Genomic DNA, 18,776 nt, shown 5'->3' with positions numbered 1-18,776 from the left:
AGACTTGGTTCCTTAAACGCGTGTGCGTTATGACGGCTTATAATTTCTTTCCTGGTGCAGATTTACATCAGGCGGACACAGACTCGGGTGTTCATAGGAGCTTCTTATGTTCACAACAATCTACAGTTATTGTGAGCTAATGGTTTCCACTTGGGTGTCAGGATAACACAAAGGGGTGTTATTATTGGAATATCCATACAAGCCCTCACAAATCCTTCAAACAAATCCATCTGAGAAGGATAAATAAACTTTCTAGTTGAACAGTTCAAAATTTATGATCAGAATAAAAAGCCACCTGGAGTTTAATCTGTCTATGCTGCTAATGGTTCTTTAAAGTGGGCACAAGTTAGAAACCCAAGCATTAAGGATGCACCTGGGAAATTGTGTTTGTTTCTACATAAAACCGAATGAGAATCAAACTTAGCACAAGAGACAGAAAGAGTCAAAGTGGTCACAGTGAAAGGACAAAGCCACTGAGATTTCTCCGTGCCAGGATTCCACTGCCAAATTAGCCCCAGCGGCAAACAGGAGGAGGAGGTATTACCAACCAAACCACGTGTGTTGATTCAACCATATGTTGCCTTTGTTTCCTTCAGATGCAGGGGGAAGAGGAAGCAGTAATCCTCTGCAATGGGAAGTTCAAATGCATGTCACTGCAGTCAGTTCAGGAGTCACAGACAAACTTTCTGATTGGTCATCCATGATATGTTAAAACAACAAAGCCTTAAGTGCATCATTTTACAGCTGCACATACTCGTACACTAAGCTACACTAAACGAGTGGGAAATTTGAGATCTAAAACTTGTTGCAAAAAGTCACATTGAAGCTGCTGGGACTTGGAAACATTTGCTGCTGGTCTCTGAAGCTCAGACTGATTTTTCGTTTAGGGAAACAAATGAGGACTCTGGGTACATCGTGTCCTCTGAGGGATCCTGTCAAAGGAGTTGGACATGCAGCTCTCCTGCCCAGACTATGAAGACATGAAATGTCTCCTTTTCTTTCACTCAACATGTTGTTATAGTTTTATTTTTAAATTTTTTTTTTAAATGGACATCTGCTGGCACTCATGGCCATAAAGCTTTTACCGTGTGCCGCTGCAGCAGCAGTGCAGACCTGAAAGAAAGTTATGCATTTAGTTCAAGTTATGAAGTGAGTTTGTTGCAACAGGACACCCAAGCATAACAAGACCAGTGGTAACAGGTATGACATACCGTGATACTGTAACTGAAGGAGTGCTGTGCTTCTTGGCATTTTTAGTTTTTGCACCACGCTGGAGCCATTTCAGCCACTGCTCTCTAATCCTGAAAAAGAGGTGCCATAGTTACCTCATCCATGCTTCTGCTTCTGTCTTTGGAAAAAGCCTAAAAAAGAAGGCAAGCTTGACTCGTTTTCATCTCCCCCACTTCCTCACTCACATACAGTGGGTTGCTGAAGAGAACGGCACAATTAGTATGACTTTTCCAAGGTGTCAATTTACTGTCACCCTGCGGTTAACATTACAGAAGTGTGTGAAAGACAAAATTACTCTGAAAGTATTTGCCTCCACCACTCTAATTAGTGCAGTAATTTGGGATTCAAATTTAGACGTTGAAGTACATTTCATGACGTCTCCCCTTGGCGCGTATCACGGAGGTGACATCATCCTCATCGTCGCTCGAGCTGCATACCGAGACCTTGCAAAGAGAGCTTGAAACATTAGCATATGCTTTGGGTTCCAATGGAAACATCTGGATTTCGGAAACAAGTATGTCTGGAATATACACTAAGTGTGTTCAGCTCAGCAACTGTGATCCTTTAGCATCAGTGTACAATATATTGGTGCATAGAAACAGGACAGGCTACACAACAGTACTGTTAAGACACCTGCAGTCAGGTTTAACACAGGAGAGGCAGCTTAGTATTAATGATGTCTCTGCCAACCACTCATTTCCTTTAACAACAGAACTGTTCATTTGTGGAAATTAGATGTTTGCTTCCTTAACATCTGGGACAAATTAAAAGGAGAGGCCTGCTTTAGCCTAGCAGGCTACAGTTTGGCATTTATCACCTGTCACCGATTAACACAGTCAGTGAGCCTCAGTAATATGAGGAAACATGTAATAAAATGTTCCTGGAATAAAATGCAATACCAGAATGTGTGATAGCAGAAAGCTCATTAATAAAAAGCTTTCATTGTAACACGTCAGTTATAGTTTCATTCATAAAGCCCTGGTGTGATGGACAAACGTGCTCTTGTAAATAAAAATAAACAACTATATTAAAATGAAAACCAACATCAGAGAAGACTAAAAGGCTTCAATGTTTATAGCTTCAACACTAGCTGCAAGAGTAATTTCTTGGCTAACTAACGTGCTAAAAGCCTGGGTGGATTACCAAACAGACCTACCAGGCACGGGCCGAGGGTTCTGAACGGTCAGAAAGAATCTAGAACAAAACATCTGCACATAAGGACTGTTAAGAGTTTCGTGTTTGGAAGCCACAATGCTCATTTAAATTGGACACAAACATTTTTAAACACCAATTATGACAAAAGACAAAAACCCAAATGAAGTAGACACAAAATGACCAAAAGAAAATCCCTGCATAAAATGGTGAAAAATCTTGTCTAGTCTAAATTCTGGAAGGACATACACATATTTCTTTGTTTCATTTATTTGAGGATTGCATCATTGTTTTTACATGTTCTCCAATATTTTGAATAACAGCTCCTGGCTGTCCTTATTTTTGTTATATTCAGTGCAAACTGTTTGCATGTGTGTCACTACATCCTGCTCACAAATATCCTGACCTGCTGAGTATGGATAAAGAAAATACTGAAAGAATGCGACAATATTTGCACAAAGACTCATCACATAAAGTGAATACATGCATTAGGTCCCTATTTTATCACTTTCTGGGGCTTGCATCATAATTATACAAACAAATACCTGAATAGTCAACCTATTCATGTAAACACACACACACAAAAAAAAATCATTCTGAAATGTCAGACATACAAGTTTACAGAGATGAAGAAGACAGAGTGCAATCACCATCATTGTTTTTATTACATGTATAGGTCCCCTTCCCTTTAATCAAGTGACAAATTACTTACTAAAAATTGCCATCCGTTATTTCAGAGACTGAAACTAAGCCACAGAGCTCCTGCAACTCATCAGGTCACACATCCATGTTATGAAACAGTCACTCGTGTGAAACACCTGGCTTTTAATTTATGCAGCTTTGGAACACGAGAAGAGAGTCAATATGATGCGTAACTGGGGCTGCAGCACTTTGTCCAAAAGGATTTTCACTCTTGCATTCACTCAGTTGCACCTTGCATGTCTTTCTTTTGCCTACATTCTCTCTTTGCCTTTGGTGTCTAGTTAGTTTCTTTGTAGAATGTTTCCTTAAATCTTTCCAAATGCTCTCGTCACATTTTCCTCTCAGTGAAAAATATATTCAATTGCAAACCCATACCGCAAATTAATTTTTGCTTAAACCAAACAGTTTAAAAAGGAAGCCTTACAGAAAATATCAGACTTCTTTGGTCACAGAGAAACTGAAATGAGTGCAAATACTGGCAGAAAAAAAAAGAAAACCAACGCAAGCATAAGAAAAGCAAACATTTGTTAAGAAAATAATCCAACATAAATAACACCACATTTACAGACTAGAGTTAAAATCTCCAGATTCAGGTGCAGCAGTACCAGTAACTGAAACAACACTCATATCTGTTTACTGAGAAACTTGCGCTCCTTTGTGATGGAGGAACCATAACAAGGTTCGAAAGTCAAATTCTGAGAATCAAAAACACCAGGCAGAGATTTCACAAAGTTAATTTTTCATTTGCCTTTACATCCACACCCAAATAAACCACTGAACCATCAAAGCGTCTTCCACTGAAATGACGAATCGGGGTCTCACAGCTGACAAATAAACACTGGGAATAGATGGTGGAGAAGTGTGTCAAGCTCACAAAAAGGCCCCTTACATTTCCTGAGGTAACTGCCACGCAGACTCCAGATAAAGCCGGAAGTCAGCGTGATAAGGAGAAGTCTCGTGTAAACTGCGAGTTCCCATTAAAACAGCATGAGCAATGTTACTGGAATGGCTCTTATTTAGCAATAAACACCCACTCGGCATGGAGTGCCGGAGGTGGGGGGAGGGGGGGGGAGGGGGGGGGCTTGAATCCTCAAATCCTACTCACTGTGGACAACGTTTCTAAAATGAATGTGGAAGGTGACACTGTGACACACAACTCACAACTGCAACAAAAACACAACAGTATACAGATAATGCTGACGATTAATAAATTGATAATCACTCTCCTGGAGAGAGTCACGTGGGAAGATCGGATCTCATGTCTGCAGGATCAATGAAATCGTCCAGCCAGCAGCTGGTTAGCCTAGCTTAGCATGAGAACGTTGCATAGTGAACAGCCAGTTTGTGTCTAAAAGTAACTAAACCCATTTATTAAGACCTCAAAAACATAATAACTAATAAGCTAGGACTTGTTTTTACATTCAATAATAAAACTAAAGCATATTAAAGTTGCAGATTTATTGATTATGGTGCAGACTACTTGCTGAACAGGGACAGGCTTTGCCATCTATAAAACCACAAATTAACATTTCTAATATTATTTTTTTTTGTACAAAATAATGAAACAATACATTTAAGTGGTGAATTTAATACAAGCACGCTAGCTGTTTCACCTTGTTTCCAGCCTTCATGCTAAGCTAAACTAAGATAAGCTAAGATAAGCTGACTGCCTGCTAGCATGAACAGACACGAGCTTGTTATTGACCTTCTCGTCAAATTTTTATGGCAAAAAGCAAATAAGTGTAGGCTCTTTCCCAAAATGTCTAACTGTTCCTTTCAGCGGTTATAGCTGCACTATAAGGATATTCTGAAAGACATACATTTTGGTTTTATTTGCACATTAAAAGTCATTTTAAACTGCTTGATGTGAACATCAAACTGCTTTTTGACCCAGACTACATTAAACACCAAGCTCAAGTAACACAGTAAGAAGAAGTTGGTCTTGTGTAAACTAAATGATCTAATGCAAACACAGAAATGCCACGTTAATGTTTTACCTCTCGCAACCAGTTCATCCACATCTGCAACGTGACGACTTTTCATATTGGCTGAACCAAACTGCTGCTACATATTAATTAATTTTTGTTTTTGTTTTACGACATGAAAATGGGTTTTGACTTGCACAAAAGTGAACTCATTTCATTCAGTCCCCCACATTCACTATGCACAGTTATATCAAAATGTGCAAACTTGTGTTTGAAATCTGCTCCATAAAAACACAGTCAGTTCTACAGACAGTCAGTCCATTTCAAAAATATGCCATCAGCATTCCTCAGACCCTTAAAGGCACTCAAGCAAGTAACAAAATCAAAAACTACCGTTGTATCAGGTCTAGACAGGGTTCGATAACTTGTATTAAGGGACAACCAGAGGGAGGTGACATGAAAATGTGCAGTGGAAACCTGAGCAACACAAACCAGAGGAGACGACGGTGAATGTGACAGATTTACAGGTCAGACAAAAACACTGCCATATTTGTTTTTTGATAAAAACCTAAATAGCCGACATAAAACATCTGGAATGTTTACTGGATCTTATTAAGTAAACCACACTATGATTAATTTTTTTTTTTTTTACATAATGGAAGCAACTTGTCTCAGTCCCTGGAGAAGCCAAAGTGCATGATATTGTAGAGAAGGGGACATAAAACCCGTTTTATGGCTTTAATGTATTACACTATAGAATAATCAACTATATGAATGTCAAATCTATATTCTTAATTTAAGGTGTAACATTAAAGTATGTAAAATTAACAATATGCTTTGATATTGCCTTAGTAATGTGTATTTTAGACATAAAAAGGTACAGTAGGTACAAAAATGTGACTTTGAATCCATCAAAGTGAACAACTGACTGGCTTTCAATGTCTTTCCAGTAACTACTGCTTCGTTTACCTGCAAGTCTTTCTGAACCTAACGCCTTCATAAAAGAGCCAAGACTAGCAGCCTCCCTTCTTTCCCTCGTGCTTCTTTGTTTTTTTTTTGGCATCTTGAACCCGGCAGACAATGAGTGTCTTTACAGACAGTCATACATGCGCAGGGTGCGCTCCAGTTGTTGGACAACACGTTGGTAAAAGGCTATCTGCTCCGTGAGGTAGGCCTGCATCATGTCTTTGAAGTCCACCTCTCGCCGCTGATGGAAATGGCTCATCTCTGCCTGTAGGGCGAACCCGACCGTCCGGCAGCGTTTCCTAATGCCATCGGCCTCGTCCTGGTCCATCTTCCCTTCATCACTCATCCGCTGGCTCTCCTTTACCTTGGCGAAGGCACCTGTGTTAAGGAAAAAAATAAATATGCTAAACTGCGTTGCACAAACTAGTTAGCTACCAAAAAGGGTCAGTCGATCCAAATGACCAATAATTAGTGCTGCTAGTTTACCCCGGTTTGACAGTACAATATGTGGGCGTACTAATTGTTTCAGTTTAACTTGCCCAGTTTTGAAGCTCCATCTCTGAGATCATCTCTGAGAGATTTCCTTTCACTAAATCCACAAACAAAAATGTATTTCATCACTTGGTGATGACACATAGTGGTTTGAAGCCATGCAGACAGTAAAATGTTAGGATTGTTTGTTCTGCTCCAGTGTGGAAACACAAACATTCTAAACTGGCTCCACTTGATACTGCACAGAACATATGGTCCGTTTTTAGTAAATACTACGGTATTAGCTGATCCGTAGAGTATTAATGTGAAATCTCTTCATAACTGAATATTTGTTTTTAAAGCATTTGCTGGCTGCATCTTCTCAAATTTGACCCATTTTCTTTTTGTTACACATGACAGTAAATATTAAATATCATACGTACTATACTGTGGTAAATATACGCTTAATTTCTCTGGACTTGTTAATCAGACACAAATGTTTTTTTATGTACCAAAATTTGAAAAGAACAATAATCAAAAGATGAATCAATAAGAACATATCCATAATGGCAACAGCTCTACCATAATACAGTAGTCCTTAAGATGACTGCTGTAAGTGAACTAAGAGAAGCAGAGACACTGATTCACAGTGAATCACACTTGAAATGACCCTTTAGGGCACCGTCAGCTTAAAAATTGCAGACAATGTACAAACCAGGAGAACCAACAGGCTGTTAGTGATAATAAGATGAAGTTTTGAGTCACATATAGGCTTTAAAATGTGCAAGTGAAATGCCATAAAACAGAAGTGGTGATAAAAAATAAACGCAGTCTAAAAGCGATCTCAGATTTTGTGGCTTATGGGGTGGGTCCGTATTACTGTATAGTGGGTACAGAGCAGTAATGTACCGCCAACATCTTCTCTGTCGAGATCAGCGGTTCAGACCCAAAATCGTAACTCCCCCCCCCCCAGAAATTAACTACTGTAAAGCTGCACACTTTATAGGCGGGAGCAGCGAACATGCCACACAATTACTTTTTGTTTCACTGCATACCAAACGTCTCGTTTCAGTGGAATTAAGACGCGTTGTAACCACATTCACCCAGACTGCCATGATGTCACTTTCCAAGTGCAGAACATGGCAGCTCAATGGCATTACGCCATGCTGCATGTCTCATCAGATTAGTGAGTCTCAATCTCACACAACCTGAGCTCCAAACCAAGAACCAGATAGAGTTCAGTGAGACATTGTGCACAGTATATAGTAAGCAAGTCAAGTTCGGACAAGCTATAGTCCTTTTGCCTTGTAGATGTGCTGCAGGGTAAAGGTCTTATACTTTAATCGCTCTGCTTTGGATTTCGTATAGAATTCCTGGCAGAAGTCTGGGAAAGCATGAACAGCACTTCCAATCTGTTCCAGCGAAGAGGCGTGTGGACTACAGTCTGTGGCGCTGACCTACATTCATGTATTCTGTTTTCCACATGAGAGGAGAATGTGCATCACCAGATAGTATGTCTGTGGGACATAAAGGAAAAGCACTCATGGTTGTGTGTGGAAAAAAAAAAAAACGGGGGGGGGGGTGCATTTTTGGGATCTGCTATTGCTAAATCCTACCACAACGCTTTAAACAGCAGCATTGGTTCCCATGCAAAACCTCTAAAGCTATAACACAGGCGATTTACGTTGCATTACAAAAAGCTGAAGCTGTTCAGGTTGTGTTGTATTCTAAAAGCTCTTTGTTGCAGCTAACCCTTCGTTCTAAGCCGTATCATTAAAGCTGCAACATGCAAGCAAAAGAATGGTAGAATAAAAAGCAAAGCGGGTGGGTTTCAAACCATTCTACAAACCAATCCCTCTCTCCCACTGTAAGCCTTCTGCCTTTTTTCCCTTGAGTTAGCAATTGCTCTATGATGATATGATACATGGCCAGTGGTCTAGAAAGTCACCAGATTTGTTTATCTTGCCCAACCAGAGCAACTACCGCATGTTTTATGGCAGCTATTTTACATGTGACAGCTCCACGAGTCAGTGCTGGATATGTATTATTACTGTACAGAGGATTAAGAAAGTGGGGGAGGCAAGATGAGTAGAAGAGGAAAGGAAAGAGAAAGGGAAGCAACAACTGTGCACGGGACCTAAATGCTCGTTTAGTGGCTAGAATGTTTTTTTTTTTTCAAACTAAAAGACCTATTTTACAATCATACCAACCAAAGTATGAATATGAATCTTTATAGACATTATGGCCAACAACTGAAGTAGTCAAAATGTGAGTACTTCAGTTGAGTAATATGTCCAAATGCTAAATTACGGTAAATAATTGAACTTGGATCTGCAGGTAAGGATAAAATTGCTAGATCAATCCCTTATAAAGCAATTAATTTAAGTTCATAATCTCTTTGCTCATCTTGACTAAGTGGTAATACTTGATATATGGCCGATCACACCTCCTGACACCCCACAAAAAAAGATTCACAGGCTCTTCCACATAATCCACATGTGTAATGTTTATAACGGGTATTAACACATTTTATAACTAACACTTCAGCCAATGGCAAGCAAAAGAAAATATTTAAGGCCTGTTTTGATAAGTCGCACTGTATGTGTACGTAAGAGACGGAGAAAAAGAATGAGGCTCATTGAGATTAACTATGACCACAACGCTCTGGGCGGCTGAACTCAGGCATCTGCTAAATTCCCCATTCCCACAGCCATCCCTGGGCCTGAGGTCACGGGAGGATGAGTTCAGGAAGTACAGCACTTCTCCATGTCTACGTTTACCTTCTGTCCTTTTGATGCGAACATGAAATTTGAGAACAAAAGTCAGTCTTGTCTGCATGTGGGGTTTTAAGGCCTCGTTTATGTGTTGGTGTTGTTCACAAATTCTTGCGATTAAGTTCATTTTTTATGCAGAGCCAGCATTATTTTTCTCCCTAGACTGCAGATTCTTTTATGGTAGAAACATTAAGACACAGCGGTTTTTAGGACAAGTGGGTCCAATTTTAACTCTCATCATGAGGGACCCTGGTTTCGATTTAAAGCTAATTATATCATTTTTTCCTGTTTACTCTGACGCATCCATAAACTGGAGTGAAGCTTCTTCAGCTTAAGGTAGTTTGTATAAATCTGTTGACCCCTACAATGTGTATGCAATCAATCAGCATAACAGTGGACTGCTAGTCTCTGCTGTCTGACAAGAGCTTTTACTGTAATTGGTTTCTTTTCCCATACAGTATGGCTCATGCCTTTATTAATCAGTGTAGGTAGCAATTTGAAAAACCACTAAAAATGTCAACTTGGCTCATAAAGTATCACAACTCTTGGTTGTGCAGTGCTTGGTTTATTTTTCTTAGAATGTAATTAGCTTTTTCAACTTCCTCTGGCACAAATGCTTGGCCTATATTTCCAAAGCGAGGGCATTAAGTACCTGTTGTTTGATTCATTCAGAATGATCCATTCATTACATATAAAGATACAATCCTTCAAATGTTCCCTTTAGCTTAGATAAATACAATCTCCAGTTATCAAAGACACTGATTGCTGCTTCACAATCCGCTCGAGGTGACTGAGTTCGTGTGGGTGTGAGATTGAAATCCTATGTGAAAGCAAAGCTGCTCGTAATGACTTCACTTCTGCAGTGCAAACCACAAAACACCCCTGTTTTCCTTTAGGACTACATTTCTCTCTTGAAAAGTAAATAGGGAAAATATCATTTTCAATTCCAACCTAATTTGCTATGGTTTAGTAAACCAACCGAATGGCTTGTGCGTTGCAATGAGCTACTCTAGTGCAGTCCAAGGTAAAATGCCGTAGCCTAAATCTGACTTCTCATCTAGTTTAAGGTTCCAGTCCCTACAAAAACATTCGTGTATTCTTCTTTTTCAAATTTCCGTATATCTGAATGACTCATCAGTGTACTGTGAAATAAACTAATCTGGGAATTTGGTTCAAAGACCAAACAGAAATAACATGACATGAGTAGGATTAGTGAATGTTGTTCACAATCGCCAGAGCAGTTAACAAAAACACTGAGGACAAATGAAGCTTGTCACCACTAAACACTGACTGTGAAGGCCTCTGATGTGTGCGTGTGTGTGTTGGGGGGTGGTGGGGGGATTGACGTCTGTGTCAAGCACCACAGTGAACTGGTGAGATATTTGCTCTCTGTTGACCTGTAAGGAAAAATAAAAATAATGAAAATATCAAAAAGCCTTCTTAAAATGCTGCATTAGGTGACAAAAGGCCGGTTTACTATATGTATTTTCTTAACTCGGGTCTTTCCTGTCACTCTTAGCTGTGGCACAATGAAAAAAAAAAACAGTACGGCCTCTTGAGGGCGGAGGCTGTCTGCAGGGTTACTGTTGCACCTGCAGTCAACACAAGTAGCTCCACAGCTACTAGTCTTTTCATCTTTACGCTGCCCACTGACATTCAAAGATTCAACAGGATATGACTTTGAGGAGGGAGACAACAGTATTAGAGAGGAGAAACAATAATGCAATGATTACATATTTACCTTTACTATCTGTAAAAGGTGACAAAAATTGAGACCAAATGTACAGTACACACTGCTATTAGGTTGAGTCTATAATTATATTACCTCCAATTGTAAGAGAATAAACTCAGTGTTTATTTAGGAGACTAATCCCCTGCCTTTTAACTGCCATCTGTAAATCCTCCCTCCTTTGTGGAAATGGTTTTTGGCTTGTTTGAAAAGTTATTTGAATGTTGATGGAGAAACAATTCACAAGCTACAATCCAGTCATTTCCCACATTTTCTGGGTCTCTACCATGTTCAAAATATCTTCAGATTTGAACCAACTGTGATAGTTCCATTAAATGTAGTTCATTTATTTCCTTCCTACCCATTTTAAATGCTTGTGTGACCAGGACTTCAGATAAAATGACAAAACACAGCAAACAGTGACATTTAACCTTAACGCAACAAAGGGAAAACAGAAACCGAGACTTCAGAATAAAACACTTTAGGAGAGGAAATAAGAAACCTAACAAACAGTCTTAAGAATGCATGAGGGGGTCAAAAGGACTCTGCCATATCTGCCAGTGTTTAAAGTGCGCCTTAAAAGCCTCAGTAATAGTGTTTACAGCAGCCAATCAGATACACAGATAAAAACGGTGCTGACGTTTGAGTCCTAAGCTGGAATGTCCTCAGTCATTTACCTTCAAGGCTAATTTTTACTTCAGGGGAGGAGGAATTTTCAGAAAAGAACCACGCTCACTAGCCTGAACAGGGAATTAGTTGCTGGAAATGTTTATTATGTGATCGTGCTCAATCCTCTATTGTGCCCATCCTCAACTTTTGAAGCCAGGACAAATCACAAATTTAAGACATGATATTCCCAATAGCTTGATAGCTCTCAACTGACGCCCAACAAAGATGTTCAACAGATGTTCTTCTTTTTGAAGCCTATAGACAATCTGATCTTAAACGCTTATATACTGTAGGTCACACTTACACATATGGTGTTATAAATCCTCATGTGTCAGACATGTTGCTATCGTGTCCTGTTAAGGAACATATGCTTGGCACTGATCTTGAGGGGATGTATTACTCATCATCACTAACAGCCATGCATTTATGTTACAATGTTTATCTGGGATAAAGGATTTATTTCATCCCCTTTCAGCTCAGGTTTCCTACATTTGTTAAAAAAACAAAAAAAACAAAAAGGATGTTGTCATGGTTTCATCACGCATGAAAATATTTTCAATTTCTAGCTGACTTTTACGACTAGTAGGCTTGGCCAGTTTTAAAAAGCGTGGATAAGTAATCACATTTGGAGTAAAATAAATGACCAATGTCAACACCGTCTCTGACACCATAATGCCTTTGTATAGCTTTGTATTATCATTTTAAGCTTTGTTAAGAGCTGTGGGCTTTTGAAATCCTTCCAAGTCTTAGGGCTTTCTGTTTGTTTTTTGACTCTGACATTAATTTATTACAGCACTATTTATTTTATTATGGAACAGATGTATTATTTCCGCTGTGGGTTTCCCCTCTTACATTGTTGAATGAGTAGTGTTACAGTGCGTTAAGTCAGGTGACACAAATTATTAAAGTGAGCCAAATATTTAAAGAGACACTGTAAATATATCCCAGCAACGTGGACATCCAACCCCATGTGCCACTGGCACCAAATCAAATACTCATTCGAACAAAATGGATTTTCTTTTGTCTTAACTATAGTTGCTTAGTAATACTCACAACAACAACAACAACAACATGTCGTCCCAAGACCAGAGACAGCAGTGCTAACAATGGTTCCCTCTGAGGGAAGCCGTCTCCATGCCATCCATAAGCATCGTGCCGTTACCATGACGCCAGGGGCCTTGCTGGCAATTTAAGCCTACTTTCTATCAGGCGGAGACAGAGAGACAAAGAGGAAGATGTCTCAGTTTGGGACTATTTTAACTGTACTTTAGCTGCACTGGAGGTTGAGATGTTATTATTCTGATGAACTGAGCCAAAACTATTTAACTGGTGAACCTGATGCCAAAGAATGAACTGATCAAAACATGAACAAATACAGATGGTAATTACTTCTTATTTCCATTCCTTCATGACAACGCAAGCACTTTGAGAGTCAAACTAACACGCCATCCATCCATCCATGTTCTAATCCGATTTTCCTTTTAAGGGTGCTGGTATTCACTGGATGAGAGGTGAATAAACCCAGGTTGAGCTTCCACAGCTAACATAAATTACATATAAATAACATAAATTCAGACAAAACATTCGTACACTGAATCATACAAGGTTTCCAGTTAAAATAACCTGCACATTTTTCGAATTGAAAATATAAATGTCATAAAATAAATAGGTTTCCCGTACATATCTAACAGGGAAGGGAACCCAGGGTAGACACACTAGTAAGATTATTCTATACATCTAATCTGGCTTGCGAATGGCTCTGGATCCCTGAGGCTGGGGAGAGGGACATCTGGGCTATCTTACCGAGCCTGCTGCCACCACCAGCTGACTTTGGATAAGCAGCAGAAAATGAATGGATGGATGGATGAATGGATAAATATCCATATTGATCAGGAGTAGCCATTAAGTGTGGCCAACATAGACTTAAAACAATACCAATATTCTTGCAGCAACAATAAATAACAAATTGATAATAGTACAATTCAACACTCACAAAATCATTTTGGTGTTCAACAAATTATTACCAATTAGGTATCGACTGTCATCAGTCAGTCATATATTTGGCTCAGCTCTTTACTGTGCTGCCGTGTTATGCAAACACATCATCACTCAGCCGTGTCATCCGTTTCATGACAAGGGAGCCAAAAGGCGAAGTTTTCGAGTTACCAGTCAATCTATGTTTCCACCTTGACCTATGGTCAGGACCTGTGGGCAGGAGGTGAAAGAATGAGAACAGGAAAACGAGCAACTTAAGTGACATTCCTCAACAGGTTTACTGGACTTGTGCTCAGACAAAGGGCCGGGAGAATGTCTCCTGGATGCTTTCCATTAAGGTTAATCTTAACAGGTCCACCTAAATGTTTTCTAATTAGTAGAAAACGTAAACCCAGGACATGCTGGAAGAATCTGTCATGGGAACAACATCCTCCACTGATGTTTGTAGTACTATGCGTAACGTGCTGCCACCATGACCCAGCTTGGCAGAAAACGACATATGGATATGTGATTATGGTGTGGTTTTAAAAAGGGGCTGCCTTTGTACTGCTGCAGGTATTTATGAGACGAGTCAAGGTTTAACTTGGCTAAGGTCACTTCAGGCACACTAATTTGTTTTATTCATTATTAATGATGTTGGTCGTGTCAAGGAGAAGGAAACTCACTGAAATCAAGACGTGGGCTGAACACTGTGACTTTAATGTATACTTCCAGTTGCATTCATGAGCTATGAGCTTTGTAACATCAGCTCTGTTACCTTAGTCTAATGTTGCAAGATCTGTGGAGGTGGCGTCGCTCAAGAAAAAAGAAAAACAAATAGTTTTGGGAGACATCTGTAATCTCTTTCAGTGTGATACAGCAGTTCACTGGGGCAACATAGACAGGAATGCAGAAGCATGTGGAGAGGCAGTGTGTGTAAGGATGAGGGCCTAGCCTCAGTCAAGATTTATGAGGAAGCAAACAGGAGAGATAAAACATTTGCTCTCTATAGTCACCACCGTCAGCAAAGGGGACTGTAGCCTACAAAATAATATACAATCAATGGCCAGAGGGTGCCAGATGTGGGCCAGTGCACACTCCTCATGCCAAAGTCTGGTACCCACTCACAATGCAGGATTTTCCTGGGTGTTGAAACCAGTGCATGGAATGTTAATCAAGAACATGCTTATTAGATCACATAAACACGCCACTCATTGCTGGTCAGCTTTAAAAACACTAAACAATACTGACAAGCACAAAGACACATCTACAGTATGAGCATGCGCGCACAACCTCAGACCTCTGGGTTGGACGACCCTCTGTTATCAGTTCAGATCAATAGGAGAATTTCTCTGGAACTGGCAACAGAATATATTCTTCATTCAAACAGACAGAGCCTGCATGTGGTTTTCTAATGCGTTAACATATGGAGGACAACTAACCTCTTGTCCAGATTAAAAGTCTGGCTGGCAAACTGAAGGCATCCCGAGGGGGAGCAAGCTCATTCTCCAACTGAATAATGCTCTGCTCTGCTGCAGATCACAGGAGGTTTTAATGCACTATCAGCAACAGCTGAAGGGAGGAAATGAGCAATGCTGCACTCTAAGCTTAAAAACTATTCAAGACACTGAGTCAAAACAAAAATAGATCAGCTAAAGTCTGGTGCCTTTTATTTGGAAAAACGTACCACAGAACCTTTTAAAAATGTGGTTTTGCCTCTTCAGAACACGATGCCTGCTTCTATTTCACAAATGTAGGTTACCGGTACTTTCAATATGTCATTATTAACAATAATTCTAAAAAACAAACAAAAAGATACTGTTCATTCAACAGGGGACAGTGCATCAAAACAAATATTACCAAACGGATCGCAAAAGGCGGTGTGGTTGTACACAACGGCCTCTCACACACCAGCTCCACAGGGTCTTTATTCTAGAACAATGCAGCATAATTAACCTTTCAGTTGTGTTCAAACAAGCTTTAGGTTAGGGATTAGTTCTGGCAGGGCTTCAAAGTGCTGCAGGAGACTTTTACCGAAGGAGTCCAAGTCTTTGGACCAGACTAGATTTACCTCCTCTCTTATTGAAACCAGGGGAGCAGCTCAGACAAAAAAAAAAAAAAAGAAAAGAAAAAGAAATCCTGATATGGATGTCTTGTATGGCATAACAGAGGGAAAAAAGATTAAAAGAAGCCTGCAGATGTGAAGAGGATAAAGAAAGAGAGGTGAAGTTTTTGGGATTTGAAAGACTTGCAAAGTGAGCAACAGCAGAAACTAGATTAAAAGGCCTATTGAGTAAAAGCTGGAACAGGCCAGATAATATGAGAGAGAACACAAATGTACAGAGCACACCCTGACATTTATTTTGACATTACCCCCCCCCCCCCCCCCCCCCCCCCCAAAAAAAAACCCTTCTCCTCCCTACACCCATTTTATCAAGGCCACATGCAGTCACGGCCGAACACCTCATCTCTACATTCCTGCAGTCTACATGCTCCACAGGACACACAGTTAAAACGGCTTCGGTGAAGGAGAAAGTCAGGCAGAAAAGAAGCAATAGAGAGATGAAGAGGAAAAGAGCGCCCCGGAAAAGGCTTACTTCAGTTCTGTGTTGCCACAGCTGTATCTGGTTCAGAAGAACACAAGTCGCAACAAGGAGAGTTATGTCGCCAGGCAGGGAAGGCTCAGCAGAGGCCTGAACGGAGGCACTGCCGAACGTGGATGACGCATCACAAATACCTTTAACATATTGAATTGTTTTTTTAAATGTTTTGTCTCTGGTTTAATTAAATACAATATAAAGACAGCTAGAACCAGACTAGCTGTTTCCCTCTGCTTCCAGTGTTTATGCTAAGCTAAGCTAACTGTCACATAGGTCCTGGTTCATATTTACAGTACAGACATAAAAGTGCTATTGATCTTCTTTGTAAAAAAGAAGTGAATAAACAAATTACCCAAGACAAGTTCTTTTAGCTAAATAAGGAAAAAACCTAAATGTTACAATGTGGGGATTCAAAACTTTCCTTAAATTTAAATTTGAAACAGGTGCAGAGTAATTGAACAACAAGCAGAGGGCACAACAAATCGGAACAGGAACGTGATGCCAGGAACTTTCAGCAGTACTTCATTTCATGTCTTCCTTAAGTGACTAAAGACAAATGTCAGTCCATAAACACCATAAAAATCATGATGCCAATGTTTAGGTGATGTGTTCAATAGACACATATTTAACATGGTAACAGTAGAGAACAGGTGAGCAGCCTTTAAAGTTTTTTTGTTTTTTTTTACTCATTTCATTTTTTAACTAGAATTAAGGGGCAACTTCCCCAATTCTCAGCTTACTTCCTATAGTTCTAGTTTGAACATGTATATGTCTTCCCTATAGTTAAATATCTATAAATGCTTCTACAATAATAAAAAAAACAATGCCAACTACTAATAAAAACATACTGGAATACCCACAATATGTATGCTTCCTCTTTTTTATTTCCCCTACAGCGAGCCTAATGCTTTTTAAAACACCGTTTAATAGGAAATGTCTACATACAGGGTGTAAATTCCACTGGTACATGTTGAATAAAACAATACTAACAGTTGAATAGAATAATCATGTTTTGGGATTTGGGTGGACTTGCCCTTTAAAAATCAATCAATTTCAGATTTTGTTTTGCTCATTTATTCCTGGGTGGAGTGACTAAGTGAAGGATTGTATCACAAATGACCTCTGTAACAATGAGCAGCTGGTGTTTGAAGGAGATAACAGCATTTACCAAGAGCATTATGCCTGGTTGGCTGCAGGCCTTTCTTTGCTCCTGAAGTACCACCACTCGGCTGATATGGCAACGTGCTTGACATGCGATACAGAATGCTGATATCACTAACAAGGTTAACAGGAGATAACACCTGAGTCACAGACCTGAGCAGAACGAAAAATATTTCACCATGCGGTTTATGAAAATCAGCCATCAAACTCACAACCCTGGCCCCTGAGTATTAACTGCAAATGATAATTACATTACAATGTCGTGCTTTAGGGTTTCAGGTCAAAAAAGTTATAGATTAAACATGATTGTGCTAATGCAGGAGAGTAAAACTAGCCACTGTTGTGCTACACGTGTGACAGTTTTTAACAACTTTAAGCTCTGAGCAGTGCTTTTCACTTTGGGCAGTTGCAGTAACTTTACCAGATGTGAATACTGATAATTGCAAACAGGCTGAGCCACTTACTGGAACATTACCTGGCTGAAGGTATGATTCTTAAAGCAGATGTTTTACAAAGAAACATGGCAGTGATCACGGGACCCAGCTACATTATGCTCGTATAGAAAAACATTATCATAAGAACATTTCCTCAGAAACTTCTGGTGCTCTGAAAAACCTGGTGTTAGCTAAATGAAATAACTTGTTATATTTTCAGTAGCAGCAACATACATATTTTTAGACTTATCTCACTAAGGGAGCATAATGTTAGGTGAACCTGCAAAACCACTAACTTTCAAACTTTATATTAATGCTACAGTTTTGATAAATCTTTAGTTACATATATACTATGACACCCATCCAATCTTTTTGTAATGTCAAATTATTGAATGTCACCAATTGAATTTCGAAACTACTTTACTTTATAATTTGATAGTGTTCAATATATTATTTCTTGCATACACCACCACCTTTCCCTCACACAACTGTTGCGCAATTTGTTCAACTGCATCACAGTTACCAAAGTATGCCAGAATAGAGTAGTATGTGGGTGTGTGTTTGTGTGTGTTTCCAAAGTAGGAAGTGCAAATAATGTCCTGGTGTAGGCAAACACTAATATTCTTGTGTTCCTCCCATACGGCTGAATAAAACACGCTTGCACTAAGTTAAGGTAAATGGTTTGTGTCTGTGTGATGATGGGAAGGGAGATGCTGGAGGCAAAACCTGACCTGATCTGTTATTCATTAACAAAATAAAGAGCAAAAGATTGGGAAACATCAGCATTGTCTCTTTCCATTACAAGACACTTTGTGTGCTGTTCTTAACTTTTACTGAACTAATAGAATTCACTTGTTGCAAAGTTATTGTTGGCTGTGTTTTGAATAATAGCGGTTTGGTTAAAACATGAACAGAGATGCTGGAATAAAAAATGGAGGGGGGCCTCATACTGGACGAGAGGGTACATCCAAACACCTGAGCAATCATCA

General features: G+C 39.5%; 1 protein-coding gene across 2 annotated transcripts in view; it reads right to left on the bottom strand.

The window, feature by feature from the left end:
• Positions 1–18,776, bottom strand: part of snx33 (sorting nexin 33) — a 42,146-nt gene that overhangs the window by 20,774 nt on the left and 2,596 nt on the right. The window contains exon 2 of one of the 2 annotated variants that reach the window (XM_067500300.1): positions 2,637–6,353. The exons of the other annotated variant lie outside the window; for it this stretch is intronic. Coding sequence (XP_067356401.1) covers positions 6,100–6,353 — 254 coding nt within the window. The 3' untranslated portion in view covers positions 2,637–6,099. Of the gene's footprint in view, positions 1–2,636; positions 6,354–18,776 lie in introns of those variants that run through there. 2 annotated transcript variants of the gene reach the window in all.

The sequence above is a fragment of the Channa argus genome, chromosome 4, assembly GCF_033026475.1.
Source record: "Channa argus isolate prfri chromosome 4, Channa argus male v1.0, whole genome shotgun sequence".
In the NCBI taxonomy this organism is placed as follows: Eukaryota; Metazoa; Chordata; class Actinopteri; order Anabantiformes; family Channidae; genus Channa; species Channa argus.
The sequence above is the reverse complement of the archived record's forward strand: the minus strand, read 5'-3'. Positions and strand labels throughout refer to the sequence as shown.